Source organism: Silurus aristotelis, assembly GCF_946808225.1.
Source record: "Silurus aristotelis genome assembly, chromosome: 23".
Classification (NCBI taxonomy): domain Eukaryota; kingdom Metazoa; phylum Chordata; class Actinopteri; order Siluriformes; family Siluridae; genus Silurus; species Silurus aristotelis.
In genome coordinates, this window is record NC_139596.1 from 8,683,561 (window position 1) to 8,706,367 (window position 22,807).

Sequence of the window (22,807 nt, forward strand, 5' to 3'; positions counted from 1 at the left end):
AATGTCCACAGCCTACAATATCATAGTTGATGATGTGCAGCGGAGTGTGCCAAAGCCTCGTACATCAAACATATTGGTTAAGATCGTAGGCAGGGAATTCATTCCACGATATCCCGAGTCACTATAAATTTATATGCTTACATGCATACATTTATGCAATCGTCAGTTGTTTCAATAGCAGAACCCCAAGCATTATATTTCAAGTCTCCTCATGAATTACATTGACATTTCAGTGAGAAGCGAATTCCAGGCCCTCTTTATGTCTGACGGAGGTGTGTTTATGCATCTGTAAGAAACAAGAAACTGTCTATGACTCAGTGGTAACTTGCACCACTCAGGTTTCTAGAACTTTAAAGCCTATCCAGGAAATCTGTATTAAGCAAAAAATACCCCAGGGGCAAATATTTATCCATTAAGAATCCTACACACAACCTTAGACAAATCCTAAAAAACAAAAAACATAACATGTGCATGTTTTTACATAGCAGAAGCAAAATTTGCCTTTTCAAAGAGCTTCCTTTCCAATTTCACTGTTTTCTGGCTAGCAAAAAGCCTGGTAGCTAGAAATTAACATGATGATGCCTCTGAGACTTGTAATGTTATAAACCATTTCTGGTTTTGTATCACCTACAGTTTAGAAAGTTGCTACACAATAAATATAACCAGTTTCTTAATTTCGAGCTTCTTTTTACGCTTCAGGTCCTAAATTTAGCTCCGCTCTCAGCCAGAACAGGCCTGGTTAAAAGATCATTTATAAGACAGAAATTAGTTTCACAGACTATGGTGCTGTAGGAGGGGTTTGGGAGAAATGCTTTTCAATGCCAAATTGCCTCATAAGCAGCAGAGAACTCCACAAATTATAAACTGGCTCAGGATCAGCCAGGTGGAACCCCCTTTGACTTCTTTTGTTTTCCAGTTATTGCAATTCACACACGTCCTTAGTCAGCAAAGCATCTCAATTCCATTATACTCCCACTGTTAAGCTTCACAGATGGGAGAGGATTTTAGTACTTTTCTCCAAACAGCATGCTTAAGGTAAGATTCCATGCAGAATCCTATTACTAGGAAAGTAATGCTAGAAGATTTTTCCCATTCTATGCTAGAATGCTAAATTTTACCCATTCAAAGAACCCATGAGTTCAAATGTGGACTAAGTTTGAAAACTTCTCTTCTTTTTATTAATCTTTTTTATTTCCCGGTTTCTGCCAGTGAAATTTTAGATACCAGCTCTATTATAGATTAGAAACAATCTGTGCTGACCTGTTTCTTTCTATTAGCTAGAATTAAACATGTGGAATTGCACTCCCACAACACTGACCTCGCTATAACTGGTTTTTGGACATGTCAAGCTACTAATAATCTACTGAAAAGCTACTTAATTTTTACACCTCATCCTTACCCCCATCCTGCCAATCATGAAGATTGTTGGAGTTAACTCTTATATTGATAATCACACAACTTCCATTTCCATTCAATTTGCTGAGCCATTCATTTCTCTGTACATTTATCACTATAAACCACCTCTAGGCTAGTTTTCTGTATACAGCCTTCTAGCCTACTGAGACCCATTTTTATTAATGCTTCTCTACCATATGCATCCTGTCACCTTAGTTGATAAGTTACAAAGCGAAACGTAGATATGCGTTTCCTCTAATGGGTTGCATTTTTTTCTCCCAGGACGCCAAGGACAATTAATTACATTTCAACTTCACCTAGAATCTGGATATCTACACTATATTAGTCCAGAGAGACCACACCTTTACTATTAAAGCTTTAAAAAGATTTAGAGTAGATTTAAAAAAAACAAGTGTAAGACTGAAGCGCTGCATATTACACAGCAATAATGACAATATTATCATAATTCTCATATTAGCGCTTTTGTTGATTACCACAATGTTAAAAAATATCACAAATTGTGCTGTATGTTGATTTGAAATGAGTAATTCCCGCATCATTGTGAGAATCGTATAGGAAAAGAAGATCTTGGCTCGGTGTACTTGCCTCTGCAGATGAGATTTGAGTCGAGGTAATGTTGTGACAGACAGGAAGATAAACACATGCCATAAGAGACATGTGCATTCTGAGGCTGCAGCACTTCCTCTGGCTTTACACACCGTACACAGTCTGAGAGCTCGGGGCCTACACACGCCCGGCAAGATACATGACAACCTGCAGAGATAGAGACAAAGTATGAAGGAAAAAGAGAATAGTAGAACAAAAAAAGGGATGTTAGGGATAAGGGAGAGTCATAGTGAGAAAGAAAATAGAAGAAAAGCTGGGGGAAAAGGCTGGCTGTGTTAATACAGCTTTTGTGATATACACATCTTCACATCCTTGGCTCTTGGTCTCTGGCTTAGCTCTTCCACTGGGTCACTAATATCTGTTACTTTGAATTCAGTTCATACACAACCCTGTGGCATAGTAACTTGTGTTTATGTTTGCCATCTGCATTTTTTTTTTTTATCTCAGCTGCTACCGCTCATAAATATCTTCAGAGTCCTGACACTGTCACACAAATAGGTTTCATAATAACTTACAACAATAGATTACATAACCTGGGTACTAGAGGGCTTTCAATATTATTACTATTCAATAATCGAAGTGTTCAATTATTATTACTCATTAAACGTCATGTATAACTGAGGGTAAAAACTGAGATCTTACTATAACAGCGTCCATCTCTGTTGAACAGACCCTCTCCACAGAACTCTACACACTCTCCACCGTGCAGAAGGAGAGAGCTGGGGCATGAAGAGCACTGGGTCGCCGAGGAGCCAGAGCAGGATGCACACGAGCTGTGACACACTGAGTGACATGCCAAAATATAGGAATAAATCATGTCATATGAAATGCATTTCTTTATACAAGCTTGAAATAAATACAGTGTACAATAATCAGTGTATGAGAGCAAATTAGTGTTCAACTATTATTTATATCTCTTTTTTTTATTTTTATAAATGTGCAGCTCAAGCTCATGTAAAAACTGTAATACAAAATGTGCAACATATGTGGGGGGGGGAAATGATATACAGATTTTAATACAACAATGTGCACTATATGGACCAAAGTTTGTGGACACCTAACCATAAAATTCATATATGATTTTTGTAAATGTATTCTTCATTTGCTGTTATAACCTCCACTTGTCTGGAAATATGTTCCAGTAAATTCTGGAGTGTAGTTGTGGAGATTTATGGTTATTCAGCCACAAGGGTTTAAGTAAAGTCAGGTACTGATACAGAGTGAGGAAAACGAGGGTGCAGTCAGCATTTCAGTTCATTCTAAAGGTGTTCAATTGAGTTGAGGTCAGAGCTCAAGATCTGGTCACTCAAGATCTTTCACTCCAACCCATGTAAACCATATCTTCATGGAGCTTGTTTTGTGCACAGGATCATTGTCATGCTGGAACAAATTTGGATCTCCAGTACAGACTTGGATCTGTAGTAAAAGGTAATGCTACCTAAATACATCCTATACAATTGTGTGCCTCCAACTCTGTTTTAACATTTTGGGAAACAAGTAAATATGGCTAAAAATGTCAGGTGTCCCAATACTTTTGTCCATACTGTGTATGTACACTGATAAATTAATGTGTTTGACAAAATCTTTTACTGTGGATGCCTTTTAAAAATATACTTACATTGGCAGCGGCTGTGTCTGTCTTTGTAATGCTGATCCGGACAGTCAGGAATGCATTTCCCATGATGCAGTGCATAGGCACTGGGGCAGCTATTGCAGCTGGGGTTATCAGGCTTACAGGTGACACAGGACGAGTCGCATGCTGCATCATAAGACACATGTCCATTAACAAATTCCAGTGAATCGAAATTGTTTATTAAAACGAAATGAGATGGCTAGGCAGAAATAACAGAGCTAACACTTCAGATTTCACAGCTGTCATCATCAACAGCGTGTCTAAACAAGGTGCACAACGTGTTCCCGCGACGTAAGCAGACAAGCATGACATCCTTCAACACAAATCAGCAACAGCAGTTGCAGAGGGAGCCGTGTATAAACGCGCTAAACCTCTTCGAGTTTGACGGTATCCGAGCGGACGTTCAGTTTTTAAGCTGACATTCGTGATTTTGTTGTCACGCTGCAGCCTGAAGGTTCTTCACAGACCCTCCTGCATGTCTGTGCACCTACTTTTGACCAGAGATGATTGAAACTAAGCCCCCTGTGGAATTCTGAGCTACTAGCAACACTAAACATCTGCCTGGATGCAGATTTTGTTCTTGGAAAAAAAAAAATCAGCTCCTGTGAAAACGGGCTTTTTATGTTTATACTGAATTATTCAGTGTCAAAAAAAAGTGTTCGGATCAAGATTAATAGATCAAAAGTTTTTTTTTTTTTCAACAAACTTTAAGCCTCAACAAAGCTAGCTATGTTGCTAAAAAATTCTCCATTGTTAATGCTTATATTTTATCACATTTGGCTAGTTTTAAATATTTTACTGTTAATATGACAGCGTAAAGCAAACGCTGCTCATGCAAGCTAGTTGTCTGAGGTGATAAAAAGGCATGATAATATATGTTACAGTCATAAATCTCTTTAATTCTCAAGTCTGATTAGGGGAACGCATTGATTCATTTTGAATAACAGCCGCTTAGACAGTAGCGAGATAAATATCAGATTTACAGTAATATGTTCATGCTTATATGTTATGCTTTCCATAGTAACATACCGAAAGATGGTCTACATAAACAGATTTAAATTGAAAATGTGTCATTGCTCAAACGGTGAGGGGTCAGGAGTTGTTTTTCCAGTCAGGAGATGTTTATTTATGTATTTTTGAAAGGAGTCATCAGTGTCAGAAGTAAAGTCAAAGGTAAAGAATAGATTTTTGTAGGCACAGGTAAGTCCACAGGGTTTGGGGATTTCTTGATAACATATATAAGCGCATATTTTTTGCTTTTATAAAATGTCATTTAATTTGTTATTATAAAAGGGGATAGAAACAAGAGGACGGTAATAGCTGGTATAGCACAGCTGATGTAATGTAATGTAACTGATGTAAAGTAAACAGTTTAAATAAATGTGAAGATAATGATAATGTAAAGTAAATGGTGAAGTTAATAATTTCACTCACATTCAACAACAGTAGACATAGCTAAAAACAAAAAGAAACAAAAATATTGAAGGGCTATTGTTTCTCATTAATTTGGCCCCATTAAAATAAGATTTTTTTTTGGCTTTTTTTCATATAAAATGACACGCTTAGGGGATTCTATGGAAAAAATGTATAAATCATGTAAGGGTATAGGATAATACATTGTGAAGCAGCAAATTTGTACAGAATGAACAAATCCTGTGACATGTTTAAAACAATTGCTTACCATGACATTGGCTTTGACTGACATAGAAGCCTGACCCACACTCTGCCACACAAAAGCCGTTCTTCAGCAGATAGGCTGGGTCAGCACATGACAGACAGTCCTGAGGACCCGCCCCTTGGCATGAGGAACAGGAGTCATGGCAACCTGCAGAAAAAGGGGTCAAATATGCTATTCAGAATCCGAGCGGCGTCTATTCAAAGGGATAAAGTCTGCTTGATAAGCCGTGGTGAGAACTTTCAGAAGCGTGACTTAGACTACATGCCAGTGCGAACTGGAACAAAAGATGACCTTTTTGTGAAACCCAGGCTTTATAAAACATGCACACACACAGACACACATATATACACAAACACACACACGGCCCAATTACAGTACCTTCTTTTCACACGGTCCCCACTAAACCACACAGTGAGACGTCTATCTAATCTAATACAGAAAACGCTGACTAGAAGCTAAATTAGCCCAGATTTTGCATGGATAATAGACGACCCACTGAGATCTAACCTTAAATTGCCTTGCTCTTAGCAGCAACTATAATCAAAAGTGTAATTACTTTTTTCTGACTCAGGTTGTGCATTTTGGATTAGTTTCTATAAAAAGCTGGCCTTAAACGGATGAAATATTAAACAGGAGTCCCAAAGATTTCATGTAATACATTATAAAATTATCGACAGGAATTAATTTAAGTATTAAGTAGTTTAGACTAAACCAAAAATGGTGGTAAATGTATTAGAGGTTTAGGAATGTTGGCCTTGTCGATGGTTCTTAGCCAAATAGCAAAATAACTAAGAATAAAGACACACTGTATAGTTGTGATGAGTTTGGAGTTTCCCCTGTTTCTTAATTCGCCATCTGTCACTTTATCTCCAGCCAAATATTATGAATGATAGTATGAATAGTGTGTAGCACCATAACAGATCATATATTTTTAATCACTATTACAAACTATTAGACGAACATCATATGTACAGTACAGACCAAAAGTTTATATATATAATATATATACAGTACAGACCAAAAGTTTATATATATAATATATATACAGTACAGACCAAAAGTTTATATATATAATATATATACAGTACAGACCAAAAGTTTATATATATAATATATTTACAGTACAGACCAAAAGTTTGGACACAACTGCTCATTCAAAGAGTTTTCTTTATTTTCATGACTATGAAAATTGTAGATTCACACTGAAGGCATCAAAACTATGAATTAACACATGTGGAATTATATACATAAAAAAGTGAACTGAAAATATGTCATATTGTAGGTTCTTCAAAGTAGGCATCAAGAGAATGCCAAGAGTGTGCAAAGCAGTAATCTAAGCAAAAGGTGGCTACTTTGAAGAACCTAGAATATGACATATTTTCAGTTGTTTGTTATGTATATAATTCCACATGTGTTAATTCATAGTTTTGATGCCTTCAGTGTGAATCTACAATTTTCATAGTCATGAAAATAAAGAAAACTCTTTGAATGAGAAGGTGTGTCCAAACTTTTGGTCTGTACTGTATATGGACGGCTTGTTAACACCTCAAAAATAGTTTTTTCTGCTATTTCTTTTATTCACACTGCTTAAAATTGCAAGCCAATAGAAGATTTTTCATTCCTACAGCATCTACGGGAATGTTGTGCCTGAGAATCAGGTTTCATTGTGGATTGTTTGTTGAATTCCTGGCATTGGAAGGAGCAATCTGTTTAATGTGTAAAGCCTCATTTCAAAAGCGGCGAGCCCCTGAGAAACAGACCCCAAAACTAGTGCAGCATAAAATATAATGGTGCAGGCAGATTGAATGAATATAGTGCTGCAGATGCAAGTTCTGATGCAAGATCTCTTATAATAAACATAAGTGCATGTATAATTATCTGTCCCTCCTGACTGACAACTTATAAAGATGTAATAAATTGGGATTGATCCTTCAAATATGGTTACATTGGACACATGATGTGAGCAGAGGTGGTCTAATAATTATCCTTTTATTCATGTTGTCACTTGGGTTAGTTTTGAAATGTAATTATGATTATTACCTAACAATTGGCTGTTATTCAAATAATTATGAAAAATGATTAACACCACAAGCGTTTAACAACAGTAAACAGTAAACACTATTCCTGTTTGCATTCAAACGATAAAAATGGTGTCATGACACTAAAATCCAAATTTGATTAAATCACTACACTGTAGTATAGAACATTTTTAGTTCATCTTAATAAAATCACAATGAAAATAAAAATTCAATTTTTGCAATAATAATTTATTTCCATGTGCAGTGTTTTTGTTTATTGTAAAAAATAAAGTAAAAAATAAGTCTGGTTTAAGAGGTAGAGCATTTTCCACAACAAAATATGCTTGCTGCTACTCTAACTATGAAGTCATACTTTTAAGACTTGTGAAATGAAAAAAAAAAAAAAGGATGAAATAAAATGAAAATTAAATAATAAAAATGCCAATGATTTGTATGGTTAATAATTTTGCATATTTTATATATATATTTTTGGCAACCTAATCCTGTAAATCCTCCAGGATGTGCTTTTACCCACATCCTCCACTTCATTCAGATGGTTATTCACCCTCACATAAAAAACTAAAATATCATACTTTTTTATTAATATATTCCCCATCCCTAAATCCCAAACACATTTGTACATCTGTGGCTCTGATTCGTTTCAAAGTTCGACCTCCACTCATCTTCTTCACTTGCGACTCGCTTTCTAAAGATTTTCCAAAAATAATTGATGCCCAAGACTCAGTTTGCTTTCAGGAGATTTCTGTAAAGCTGCATAGTGACAATATTCGCTGCTAACAGTCGTGTTGGAGAAATAAATTTGAGTCGATTTGAATGCTACCGTGTATTTCTTCTCATCAGTTAACATTCAATCATATTAAACCCACTAAAATGCTGCCTCTGAGATGGAGATTCTACCTGCACTCGCTCTGTAAATTTGGACCAGTCCAATTTTTGGTCCGAGCTCATTACTAACGGAAATGAAACAGCGTAACAAGCTGCTGGAATGGCTTTTGGTTGGTCCAATGCTCCTGTCACACACCAGTTAACACCATCGCTGCTGCACAGTCCCTTCTGAATTGAAATGCCTATGGACTGCTAGTTTGTCAGGGCAGGCATGGCTTCTGTTTGGGTCCCTTGATATTCATGCAAGTTAGAGAAACATGCTGTGCGAGAGAAATGACTGAATATTCTAGATGAATGTAAGAAGCTATCTACTCTTCTACATCTTCCTAATATTCCTAACAAAATATCAGCTTTATGTTTGCATTGGTTTCCAAATAAAATCTTTGCTATCCAATCCTCATATCTATCTATCTATCTATCTATCTATCTATCTATCTATCTATCTATCTATCTATCTATCTATCTATCTATCTATCTATCTATCTATCTATCTATCTATCTATCAATCAAATTAAAATTCGGATGGCTATCAATCTCATTTGGTACTCCAAGGTTTTAAAATCATATCATTATCTGAAACAAAAGTTGGTGTCTGAGCACAGCGATTTGAATATCTGAAAACCGAATGATTGAATGAGAATTTGTGAACGTATCAGGAATACATTTAAAAATGTGTCTTTCAAAATGTCAATCTTTGAACCCTGCTATAAAACGAATTCGAGCTCGAAAACAAATCCCATCAGTATATCTGAGATAAACAGCTGTTAATATACAGCTATAAATGAAGAACTCAATAGCGTTGCATTTCACAAGCATGGGTTTTTTTTTCATAGTCATCTATGAAAGGATACGCTGTGTGTGTTGTCATGTGTGTGGGGTTCTTTCTGGTTTTCTCTTTTTTTAAGCACAGAAGATGGAAGATCACTCACTCAGGCACTGTGTGTGGTCTTGGTATAGTCCCGTCTCACAGGCGGCCACACACTGCCTACCGCTGAGCAGCAACGACCCACCACATGCTGTACACTCAAAGTCGTTCTCACAGGTGACACAGGAGGGGTGGCAGGCTGACAGAGAGAGAGAAGAAGAGAATGAGAGTGGGAGAGAGCAGGAGACAATAAATTAGGGCATAACACAATTGGAGACAACACAAGAGATTTAAAGTGTGCATGTGTGTGTGTGAGAGGGGGGGTATAAAGGGGGAAAAAAAGAGAAAGAAGGAGAGAAAGAAAGAGAATGAGTGTGAGTCACCAAAATATCCATGACAGATTGAGACGCTATTAAACCTGCTGTGTCAACCTAATTAACATTTCCATTTTTCATTTTTATTCTACACTGAACTTCAACTCAAACTGCAAGAGGTACGGCAGAAAAACAGAGGACAGGACAGGAACTGATGTGATGTGATTACGCCATAAAATCCAAGGTCACTCTTGGGGCGTATTAGACGCCCAGCAAGTGGTGTTCCAACCTCTGACCTCAGAATGAAAAGGGGATATTTTTAAGAGAAAAACAGCACGTTTTGACCTGTTCTTTTCAAGTTACACTCATACACATACGCATATACTGCTTATCAGCCTGACTATGTAGGCTCAGGGTGTGTGCAGGTGTGTGTGTTAAACTAATGTGCATTGGTCTGAGATGTTTCAAACACACCCTTTTAAAACACCCAGACCTAGTGAACCAAGACATCAGGAAAAGGTGGCGTTAACACCTTTATCATGCATGGAGTGCTTTATGGCTGAGAAACAGATTTTTTTTTTAGTTTTGAAACACTGCTGTGAACACTAAGATGAGTGCTGTTGATAGAATGAGAGAAAGCGGGGGAGAGAGAGAGAGAGCGAGAGAGAGAGAGAGAGAGAGAGAGAGAGAGAGAGAGAGAGAGAGAGAGGGAGCGAGATGAATCTCTTCAATGACAAGCATTAGAGAGAGAGAAAATAATAAAACAGTTAAATGTAAATGAGCTGCAAATGAGAGACAAATGTAGAAAACAATCTAATGGCCTTGAAACCTATGAAAGGTTCTATAAAAGAAAAACTCTTTAAGGATACCTGCACAGACTCGGCCTTTAGGAAAAAAACCATGAGGACAAACGTGCACACAGTGTCCTTTCCAGAGAAAAGCTCCAGGGTCTCTACAGCTATTACACTGATCCGGGGTAGTGGAGCATGCCAAACAGTCTGGATGACACTGGACCGCTGTACACACACACACACACACACACACACACACACACAAACACACAAGAACAGCGCATTAAAACAACTTCTCTCATAGCAGCAAATCAAGGTGACTGGACTCTGGTGCCGGTAAACTCATAACGATTTCTTTTAAACTTTACATTTTTTTATTCCCACTTTTTCCAAAATCTGGCAAACGATCTCTAATCATGCAAAGCAAGCTTCAATGTCTTTTCTTCCTTTTTCATTTGTGATTGCTACAAAAAGAAAATTCAAACTTGTATGAATGAAAATTATAATAAACTATAGAACTAAAACCAGTTTAAAGTTCACAAGTGTTTTTAGACCTTTAATAAGCAATCAAAGCTTGCCAGTGTTTTGCTGTTTACAATTTTCTCTTGTCCAGAAACTACCTCCACCTCTTTCCCATAAATAGTGATGGATGAAGCATGCACAAGGATCATTTTAACAATCCAATCAATAATTTTTGGTTAAAACCTCGGGAAATAGAGGACTCTAATAATACAGACTGCTGCTTTAAAATCTTCTCTTATTTATACATATTTAGAGACATCACACATACAGTGCAACCTCGATACGTTCTATGACTCCTCGTGAATAACAAACAAATGTGAGGTTTTGACTCTCCTTTTGATGGTTTCTTTTTCAAAGGGAATTGTACATGTACTGTACTGTAAACTCAACAAAAATTGTAAATTACTTGTCATAAATGTTTTATTTACTACTTTAAATGAATAATTTAAACATTTTATGCAATTTATTAGTACAAACTCTGTTTTGAAATGTTACTCCGAACTTTCAAGATTCCACTATATATATATATATATATATATATATATATATATATACAGTGAGGAAAATAAGTATTTGAACACCCTGCTATTTTGCAAGTTCTCCCACTTAGAAATCATGGAGTGGTCTGAAATTGTCATCGTAGGTGCATGTCCACTGTGAGAGACATAATCTAAAAAAAAAATCCAGAAATCACAATGTATGATTTTTAAACTATTTATTTGTATGATACAGCTGCAAATAAGTATTTGAACACCTGAGAAAGTCAATGTTAATATTTGGTACAGTAGCATTTGTTTGAGGTCAAACGTTTCCTGTAGTTTTTCACCAGGTTTGCACACACTGCAGGAGGGATTTTGGCCCACTCCTCCACACAGATCTTCTCTAGATCAGTCAGGTTTCTGGCCTGTCGCTGAGAAACACGGAGTTTGAGCTCCCCCCAAAGATTCTCTATTGGGTTTAGGTCTGGAGACTGGCTAGGCCACGCCAGAACCTTGATATGCTTCTTACAGAGCCACTCCTTGGTTATCCTGGCTGTGTGCTTTGGGTCATTGTCACGTTGGAAGACCCAGCCTTGACCCATCTTCAATACTCTAACTGAGGGAAGGAGGTTGTTCCCCAAAATCTCGCAATACATGGCCCCGGTCATCCTCTCCTTAATACAGTGCAGTCGCCCTGTCCCATGTGCAGAAAAACACCCCCAAAGCATGATGCTACCACCCCCATGCTTCACAGTAGGGATGGTGTTCTTGGGATGGTACTCATCATTCTTCTTCATCCAAACACGTTTAGTGAAATTATGACCCAAAAGTTCTATTTTGGTCACATCTGACCACATGACTTTCTCCCATGACTCCTCTGGATCATCCAAATGGTCATTGGCAAACTTAAGACGTGCCTGGACATATGCTGGTTTAAGCAGGGGAACCTTCCATGCCATGCATGATTGCAAACCATGACGTCTTAGTGTATTACCAACAGTAACCTTGGAAACGGTGGTCTCAGCTCTTTTCAGGTCATTGACCAGCTCCTACCGTGTAGTTCTGGGTTGATTTCTCACCTTCCTTAGGATCATTGAGACCCCACGAGGTGATATCTTGCATGGAGCCCCAGTCCGAGGGAGATTGACAGTCATGTTTAGCTTCTTCCATTTCCTAATGATTGCTCCAACAGTGGACCTTTTTTTACCGAGCTGCTTGGCAATTTCCCCGTAGCCTTTCCAGCCTTGTGGAGGTGTACAATTTTGTCTCTAGTGTCTTTGGACAGCTCTTTGGTCTTGGCCATGTTAGTAGTTGGATTCTTACTGATTGTATGGGGTGTACAGGTGTCTTTATGCAGCTAACGACCTTAAACAGGTGCATCTAATTTAGGATAATAAATGTAGTGGAGGTGGACATTTTAAAGGCAGACTAACAGGTCTTTGAGGGTCAGAATTCTAGCTGATAGACAGGTGTTCAAATACTTATTTGCAGCTGTATCATACAAAGAAATAGTTTAAAAATCATATATTGTGATTTCTGGATTTTTTTTTTTAGATTATGTCTCTCACAGTGGACATGCACCTACGATGACAATTTCAGACCCCTCCATGATTTCTAAGTGGGGGAACTTGCAAAATAGAAGGGTGTTCAAATACTTATTTTCCTCACTGTATATATATATATATATATATATATATATATATATATATACATATATATATATATATATATATATATATATATATATATATATATATATATATATATACATATATATATATATATATATATATATATATATAGAGAGAGAGAGAGAGAGAGAGAGAGAGAGAGACAGAGCGAGAGCGAGAGAGAGCGCGCACGAGAAAGAGATACATGCTGTTAGAAAAGAAAAAACTGATGCATGTTCAGCATGCTTACATTTGTGTATTACTAAAGATGTAATCAATTTAAAGGTGTAATCCAGTAAACTGTAAACTGCTCAAATGGCACTGATACAGCCATGATACATAAATACATACATGATTTACAAACAGATACATGAAGAGCTCGTTCTTCAGTAGTAAACTGACTCTCTATATCTTTTTCATCTCTAATCCCTAACACAGACCTTAACCAAATTAAAAATTTGTGCTATTAAATAGCAAAAGTAAAATACAGTGAAAGGGGCTGAAGAAATAATATTATTTGTCTATTGTATATTTTGAACCATGCAACAAAAAAAAATAAAAACGGCTACTACACAAATATATTCCATCTTTACTATTGAAGACCCTGCTAAATAATGAGCACATAAATATCTTACAGCAAACCTATTTGGTGTCATTTCTTTTTGGACTGGGTGTGAAGGAATGCAAGATAACACTGGGATGCTGAATGTAATGATGCAGACAATATCTGGCTGCATGTTCAACAGCAGCAGACGTTCACCAGCTGTGTGAATAACAGTTATCGCCACTATTGAGTCAGACCTTAATAAGCGGACTCAATGGTGTAGGACCAGAAGCAGTGTTGATTTATACAGTAACACATTGCTTGAATCCTTTTTTATTGTCCTAAAATAATAAGAACTACACAGGAATTAAAAAAAATCGGAACATATAATGATTTCACAAATCGGTTACACAACAGTAAGTGCATTCAAAATAGCATAAATTAAAAAAAAAAAAATAATTTAAAAAAAATATTGTTAATCAAATAGACATGATTACATTTGTGGGTATAACTAAAGATGTAATCAATTTAAAGGTAATATCCAGTAAACTGCTCAAATGGCACTGATACAGCCATGATACATGAACATATACATGATTTACAAACAAATATTGTTAATCAAATAACACACAAAAGTTCTGCATAAAATTCAAGAGCAAGGTAAAAAGTAATAGAGGTCCACACTGGTGCACAATCACAACAATGAATCAATTAACCAGAATCCCAGCATGCTAGCAGGAGCTATCTATCAGATGCATGCTGCCCACTATCAAGTATGATTAACTGGAAGAGTGCTGAATGCAAAAGGGGGAAAGGACTGTTTTCTCAAAGAACTCTGTTGGGAACTAAAAAACCCAATTATCTTCCCACAGTCAAGCACAAGATTCATTTGCTCTGTTGTTTTGCCTCTTGTTAGTTCTCACAGGTGCCTTAGCATGAAGTCGCGTGAACTTTAGTAAGCACGGACACATCTGTATACTCAGACTCATAAATAACATGTATGTGAATACTGGCATGAGCAGAGCAATGCTAATGTGAAGTGCATTGTGGCAAGCAATTTGCAATGTTCTTTCTGGTTTAGTGTCAAATGCCATCTGTTCACTGAAATCCCAAGTATGTCTGAATTAAGATCAATGCTGTCCTGGAATTGGAAATAATTTCATTCATAAATGCCATTATTTTTTATCTGTACAACTGCAGCTTACATTCGGAAACACATCTCACCTGGATGGCACTCTTGGCAGCATTCTCCCTGCTGAGGCATAGCAAGTGTGCCAACAGGACATGTGGGACAGGAGCGCTGGTAACAAGTCACCTGACCATCCCGACACTGGCACTCCCGACACGGACCATCGCTTACACTCTCCAGATTCTGAATCACACACACAAAAATATGTCAATCCTTTAAGAAACACTTGTATCTGACATCACCATCTCCTTACACCACTATTTAAAGGCATTTCACATCTTTGACAAAATATCTCTAACACAGTGGAACGTGTATGAAGTAATATTGACTTACGGCAAGACGTCTGAAACTCTTCACATTGGATTTCTCATTCTGAAGAATACAATAGTTGTCAGGAGTTTGGATTATTTATAATAACGTACAGCATATATTTTATACTATAGCACAATATTGCTGATGTGTTGTATTTATTTTCCAAACCTGATTTTCTAGGTGCATATACACACAAAAACTGACTGATGGTTTACACTCTGGGCAGCACTTCCCATTTAAATACAGCAACTCTTCCCCCTGGGACACAATGACAATGTGTAAAAAAAAAAAAAAATCAATCAATCAATCAATCAACAATCAGACAGTCAGTCAAATCATAGCAATAATGCAACATGCAATCTATTACTGTAGCATTTTATGCTGCTTGCTAGTGTTGGTCGGCTTCATCCACGAGAAAGGCCTCTATAAGAGATTGCTTGATTACCACTTTGTTCCTTATTTGAAAGAGATCAAATCTCTTTAGTAATGGAAACTATATTATAAAAGCTTTCTCCTCTCACCCTCACTCAAACACTGGCTGACTATGATGCTGAGAATTTCTCATTAGAAATAGTAGATATATGCATCCATTGTACCATCAATGATAAATACATTACACTCACATTATCTTCCAAACACTTCCTGGTCCAGTCACACACACTTAACAGCTGCAACACTTCAATGCCTTGATGTGTGAATGTTCATATTTGCGACATAAATCAGTATATAAATCTGGAGAGGGATGCGGTCGTTTCTCCTTGGTAAAAATTCAGGTCAGTTCCATTTTTGGACCCCGACCAGAAAAGGCAAAAGGCACAATATGCACTCATCCTGTATCCTAATGAAAGCTGACCTCAGTCCCGTCTCTCATATGGTTATACTTCAGTGGCCATACCATAATAAAGAAAAGTGCACACTAAAGGATGTAAGAATCCTTCAAAGGTCACATTTCAAAGCACGTCTGCAAAACCTTATGCATAATTCTGGACAAATTTGACAATGTCGTCACGTTGGATAACCTCTTCAATATTCATTCTAAAACCCCTTCAGAAGTAAAGCTGCATTATAGCTCATGTTCTTAGATATTCTTGTCTAACATTTAAAATAACTATTTGGAGTATTTAAGCCATGTATATAAATATAGATACACCATGTGGTGCGCCTACCCTTGGGCACTCCAGCCTGGCACACTCAGCATGTTGGCATAAAACCTGGCCACGCTGGCACGTGCAGAACTCGCAGCCTGTACCGTTCCACATGTCTCCATGATAACGTGTTGTACCCTCGTATAAGCAGCTGCCTTTGGTGGAGACACACTCCTCACAACACTGGCCGGGCCGCTTCACCTTCATCTCACCCTGACAGAACACACAATACAGATCAAGTTTGAACTTTTGGATATTAGAGGGTCATTATTACATGAAAATTATTCCATTTTGTATATGAAAAAAGTCAGCTTTCATGTGCTCTAGACTTTCGACTGGATTTGTCTCAACACCTGTAGCCAGCAACAGGTTTTCTAGCTGCTGCTCATGCTGTGTCAAACAGCAGCATGCTTAGAGAAAAGCATGTATCTGCCCACGTCCACATACAAGAGCTCACAAATGTCTATGGTTGGTTCATGTCAGTGGCAGCACAAAGAGACATCAGAAAGAACTGCCAATTTTGATCCCTCTGTAATCATCTGGATTCAAACATGAAATCTTGGTAAACTTATTTCTGGTACACAAATGTAGACCAGAGAAAAATTAATTTTACACAAGAAACAACTTCAAGAAACATGTCAAACACAGCTATACAAAGCCTTTCACTAAAACCTGAAATGTGGTATGTTATTACAATTAGAGCAAAAATATATATATTTTTTTACAATTTTTTAGCTGTGGGTTATTTTACTCCAAAACAAAAACTAGCCCATGACTAGATTATTGTGTGTTATTGTGTATAATAGAGGAAACATTTGGTGTAATAGCTTTTAAATGACCTTGTCACACTGGGGATGGAGGCATTTCTCGGTGTGACACCGCGATTGGCCACGGTGACACACACAGGTGGTACAACTGCTTTTCTGCCACTGCTGACCATCCTGGTGAGAGAAGACATGATTTCAGATTTGAAGGCAGTAGAGAAAAAACAATTCTCACAGTCTTCCTTGGCAAGCAGAACTCTAGCTTTCCAAATCAGCCACATATTGCTTCAGTTTTATCATTCAAAAAGGTTGTTCACAGTATACTAAAGGATTTTATTGTTGCCGATGTGAAATCCAATAATTATTCACAGTTGTAACCAATATGCTAGTCATTACAGCTTTAATATCTAATGCGCGATTAATAAAAGAACAAATCATGCAGATGAAAGTCCTTAGAGATCGAGAATTAATATACTTCAGAAACGTTTCATACTGTGCTTGTTCATCAACTGTAACTCCTTTTCCTCATTGGATTATGATTGACATGACACATCACTGACCACACTTCGATGATTCAATAATTACATGTACATCATAGAAATCGATGAGTCATATGCAAACGTTAGGAGAGGAATTTGTAGACAGAGAAAACAGCATAAAAATAAAATAAAAAGAGACAGAATTAAAGAGGGTGTTCATGATGAGAACGCTCTGCACATAAAGTGCTGCTTTAACACCTCATTTTCTTTCAAGCTGCCTCTGTCTTGAAAGAATATTGACCCTCTACACTGCTCTGCTCTGCTCTCAAGACCTGGAATAGCAATATTTTTCTATGTACCTTGTACTCTTTGCCAGCTATGCATGGGTTTGAGATGCACTGAGGACAGCATTGTCCTGGCTGGATTACCAGGTTTTCATTCTGAAAAGGGCAAAGAAATATGATTTATATGGGTATTACAATTGCATAACATGTCATATAAAGTGAGGAGAAAATCCTGATATATTAAAGAAGAAAATTCATCTGGTCCTAACCAGGCTCTACAAATATATAATTAAGTAATAATGAAGTATAATCATAATAAACATATAACATGATTTTGGTGGAATTTCCAACAGTTAAACTTGTTACATCACCTGAATGTTTTTGAAGTTTAAAGGTTTAAAGGTGTTTGGATTTGTTGCATGACCCAGTTTTGGTCTTGCATCAGCTTTCATACACAGTAGCTTCATAAATGCATCCAAAATGCATTGATATAAAAAGTTTCTTTTCAGCTTAATGAATGCACAAACTCTTCACCACCATTCAACCTCACAGTTGTTAAAGGGCATTTTTGTGCTATGCCATGTTTTATTTCCACCAAATCGAGCATTGCATTATTAGCACAAATCTCCAATTTCATCTCATACTCCGCAGGTCTGTGTTTCAGAATTGCTTTTTCAGACTTTTTTCTGCTCTAACTTTGCAAACCTACACCATTCTAGCATTTTCTTTTATTGAGATAACAAGCTTAATTCCTTTCATCCTTTAAAAAAAAAAAAAATTGATATAACATTTAAAGTAAAGAAGCCAGCAAAACTCAAAATTCAGCGCTTGGGTTCTTTGTCGCTTCTCATATCAAACATTGGGGTTAATGTGCTAGAATGTCACTCCTTGAATTACACAATGGTTTAAAAAATGTCCTAAAAATGTCCTGGTATATTTGGTGTACTTCAATGTAGAAAGGGTTATTTTTTTGAAAATAGCCTTATAACCCACTAAAGCAGCAACAGTTGCTTCTGTGTGATGATTGCTTATATCTTTTCTGACATTTTAGGTCATTGACCAATTTTATGCACTCTTTGTGAAGCTACATTATATTAGATATACTTACTAATAGGGCCTAGTTAGAGCAATGCAATATTTTTTTTACGTTGTGCTGTTTCTTTTTTACATCACTGTTTCTTGCAGCTGAAATACTAATAAAATTAGGACAATAAATGAAATTGCCTTTGGAAGTGAAACTGTTTGGACTGTAATTACCGGCTTGCATGTGATGGGTTGGCACTCTGCGACCGAGCACTGTGTCTGTCCATCTTTACATTCACACCTTGTACAGGGACTGGGACTCCATAACTCTCCATCCCTGTGCTCTTCTCCCTCCCAGGAGCAAGAAGCTGTAAAAAAGAAAAAAGTTATGCTATAATGTTTACATTCATCTGCAACTATATGTGTGAAAGTAAGTACTTTCATTTGTTTATTGTTGTCGTTCTGTTTTATATATTCAGCTTCAGAGAGCCAGGAGTGAAATAAGGACACAGTGATGTTGCTCAAGAGATTAAAGCAAGATACAAGACTGCTCCAGATACAATTGTGAAGCGAAAGTGTGTACATCAAGTAAAAAAATAATGCTCAACTTTATAAGAAAGAGCAGGATCTAGAGCTCGGAGACAGAGCATATCAATTATGAAACAATATTGGGCCCCACAGATGTATAGTACAGTTTTAACATAACTAAAACCATTTCTTTCTTTCTGTTTCTTTGCTCTTGTTTCTGTGAGAAAGTGTGATAAGATATTTTGATGCAGAAAAAAGTGTGCACCAGGTATTAATGGATTGCGCACACACAGCAATTTCAATTATTGATGATGGCATTGTAAATTGACTCGTAAATTCTGTTTCAAATGAAATCACTATTTCATTTATGAGGAAGTGATAATTTACCTGAATGAGTGCAATGTTTTATCTGGAATTTAGGAGGTGAGGAAGCGTCACCTTTTCTTGCCGAATGCCATGCAAATATGGTTATGAAGGACAGGCTGTGTATAATGTGCATGTGAATACATTGAACATGTGACTGTCAAAGAGACTTAATTTAACTAGCAACAATATACTAAACTCCATGATTGTCAGGATTTCCAGCTAAAGCTAAAGTTGTACTTATTTAAGTTATTTCTCTGCCATTTTAGAAAGGTTTCAGTAATTCTGCACTCTTACCTCCATTTCGGGCACATTTAGGGCAGCACTCTCCGACTGGGACATACGGAGTTTGTCCTCTGCCACAGCTGAGGGGAGGACAGGCAGGAGGGACACAGGTCACTTTCCCAGAGGCACATGTACACACTGAACACTTGGACTCGTTCCACTGGCTGTCATGCTGGACAAGAAGACAGCGAGACAGAAAGAGAGGTTATGAGGTTGTGGGACAGTTTCTGTTTGCTTTTTGAACATGATATTGGTATTGTCAGTCATTGTGGCTGCCGATAACTTGTTTAAATGGATCAAATATAAGTCTTTATTCGAATCCATTCTTCTAAAACATACTTCTAAAATGCATTTCTATGAAAATTTGGACGGACAATGGGGCAAGTTCATTAGCTGCGGAATTATGCCCCTGTGCCAACATAGCCAGCTTCTCTAAGTAAACGCCACTCGGCTGGAAGCGACACCATCAGAATGTTAAGCAGAACAGCAAGCAGCCTGTCAAAGGAAGACCAACAAGAGGCCAGTTCTGTTAGAAAAGACTGGGGCGCTAACAAGAAAGCAATTGTGCACTGACTGGCCACTTAACACTCTAGAAGTAGCAGGATCTACCAAGAGTCTAGTCTGAAGCTTTTGGCATGTTTTACTGGGCCCCGTCCACAGGATTGTCACTTACCCCATACACTGCTCCCTGATGCTGGCAGGAGGCGAGCGACTGTGGGAAACACTCCGGACAGCATCTGTTTGCAGGGATTCTCAAACGCTCTCCCTGGGAACACATACAGACCGCTATGTTAGCGCAATATCATTAGCATTGTTAGAGACCCTTAAATGTCCAGACATGACTCGTTGATTGCAATGCGGCAGAAGGCGGACAGACTATCGACTTCCGAAATTATTAAAAAAGGACAGTGAGACTTAATGATGGATTTTTAATACCAGGCTGTGATTCACTGAGCATGACAAGCAGTGCTTTAGCGACAGCGTTAATAAAAAAGCATGAAAACAGATGCCAGATGCATTGATTGACTTTGCAAAGTTTTACTTGATCGCATAGTGCAGCGAAGTACAAAATGGAATATAAATCTGTTGCTTTCACTTAATTACATGCAGTAGAGGAATTCAATGAGCTTGAAGCATGTCTCTTGAAAAGGCATGCATATACAGTATTGAGCAGTCTGGCTAATGGAGCCATCCATTTATTCATCTCAAAGGCTCCTGTGTCAATCCATCTTATATATCCATCCGTCTATCCATCCGTCTATCCATCCGTCTATCCATCCGTCTATCCATCCATCCATCCAACTTACTCTATTTGCTCCATCAATCAATCAATCAATCAATCAATTAAGCCACTCATCCTTACATCTATTACCTGCTTCACTTATAGAATCGATTTTAGCAACAACAAAAAAAAGTCCGCCTTACCCTTTGAAAGTCACACTGAGGATTTTGGCATTTCGTAGCTTTGCACATGACAACGTCGCTGTGGCAGGTGCAGTCTTGACAAGCGTCTGGTTTCCATGACGTATTGTTCTGTAATGAGTCAAACAGAGACAATAATAAATAGACAGCTTCGGGTATGGCTACATACTCATCTGTACAAGCTGCTGCTGTGTAATATCGCAGTTCCTGGAGCATGTGTCACTAAATTATAAAGAACCGCAGCCAATGTTTCTATGATTAACATAAGGGTGTTCAGGGTTGCTTAGCGAATAAATCACTTACAAAAATCATGAGAAATACCATTAAATACAATCATTTTGTCCTAATAATTTAATTAAGAATTGTATTTGTTTTCCTATACACAACTGCCTCCCCTTCCAAATTTTGTTTATGACTGAATACATGTTTTTAGTTTTCTACATAGTAATAAACTTATACTAATATAGCTAACATGTACCAAACTGTTTTTTCTCCTTGTTCCATGCCTCATGTTTCTAAGTTTTGATCTTATTTTGTTTCTCCCATTTACAGTTTCTCCTCTTATTGATTTATACACTGTTCACCTACCCTTGGCTGTTCAATGTTTATATTTATGCCTCCATTTTTGGATTGTTTGCTTTTAATTTATTTATCTACCTGGACTTTAAACTGTTAATTGGATTCTTTCAGAACATTTTATGAATTGATAAATGGTAAAAAATTTATGATGTTCTTTAATTAATACAATATTGCATATTCAGGATAAATTTTCAAGTGGTGATATGAGGACAAGAGGAGATACATAATCTTTAATAACCATAACGAATTATTTATTATCTACAGTGTGAAAGCATGTAATATAACACAGAAATTGTTTGTGTTTCAAGAGTGAGAAATGAAAGTCAGGAGCTGTAGACCCTCCATGGTGTTAAAGGGGTTAAAAAAAAAACATATGAAAGAGGATTGAAAGAAAGCAAAATGCATGATATGGTAGTTTGATGGTGGAGGAAATGGTCCGTCGTGACATGTTGACACTCAGTAAGTTGAAAAGCAGCAGTGCGCTGAAGGTGATGTGGAAAGTCCTCCCAGTGGGAAGTCTGACAGTTATCATATTATTACCTGTATCAGTATTCCACACCATTAGTGCTTCTGACATCAGAAAGTCAAAAGATAGCCAATGCCAAACTTTAGCAAACAAAAAAAAAAAGAACTATTACTTGTGCATTGTCTGAATGCTTATAATGGTATTAAAATTAGAGAATAATGTGAACAGATCACTGACGGCCACCAAATTAGACAGACACTTACAGAACACAGACTCTTAAAAATCCCAGTGGAAAAAAGCCAGCGAGGATCTGATGTACATTTTATGTTGTTATTGCATTTGTTTGCTGTGCAAGTGGTACTGATCTAATAAAATTAATGACAGCATTTCAATGCTCCAAAAACACTACGTTATGAGACATTAATCTTAAAAACAAACTTTGTTTACTGTTCATATTTATATGGCAATTAAGATATATGTGAGTTTGCAGAATCTGCAGAATTTGCAGATGACAAAGCAAAGATAA

At 37.2% G+C, this 22,807-nt stretch overlaps 1 protein-coding gene across 2 annotated transcripts in view; it reads right to left on the reverse strand.

Annotated features, from left to right (window-relative positions):
- Positions 1-22,807, reverse strand: part of fras1 (Fraser extracellular matrix complex subunit 1) — a 131,745-nt gene that overhangs the window by 70,761 nt on the left and 38,177 nt on the right. For both annotated transcript variants that reach the window (XM_083526764.1, XM_083526763.1), the window contains exons 3-18: positions 21,240-21,347; positions 20,488-20,580; positions 19,827-19,986; positions 18,873-19,006; positions 17,691-17,771; positions 16,928-17,029; positions 16,110-16,301; positions 15,112-15,201; positions 14,965-15,003; positions 14,667-14,814; positions 10,306-10,452; positions 9,187-9,321; positions 5,337-5,480; positions 3,641-3,781; positions 2,665-2,805; positions 2,002-2,169 (exon numbers count right to left, since the gene is read on the reverse strand). In XM_083526764.1, the coding sequence (XP_083382890.1) occupies positions 2,002-2,169; positions 2,665-2,805; positions 3,641-3,781; positions 5,337-5,480; positions 9,187-9,321; positions 10,306-10,452; positions 14,667-14,814; positions 14,965-15,003; positions 15,112-15,201; positions 16,110-16,301; positions 16,928-17,029; positions 17,691-17,771; positions 18,873-19,006; positions 19,827-19,986; positions 20,488-20,580; positions 21,240-21,347 (2,023 nt within the window). The remainder of the gene's footprint in view (positions 1-2,001; positions 2,170-2,664; positions 2,806-3,640; positions 3,782-5,336; positions 5,481-9,186; positions 9,322-10,305; positions 10,453-14,666; positions 14,815-14,964; positions 15,004-15,111; positions 15,202-16,109; positions 16,302-16,927; positions 17,030-17,690; positions 17,772-18,872; positions 19,007-19,826; positions 19,987-20,487; positions 20,581-21,239; positions 21,348-22,807) is intronic.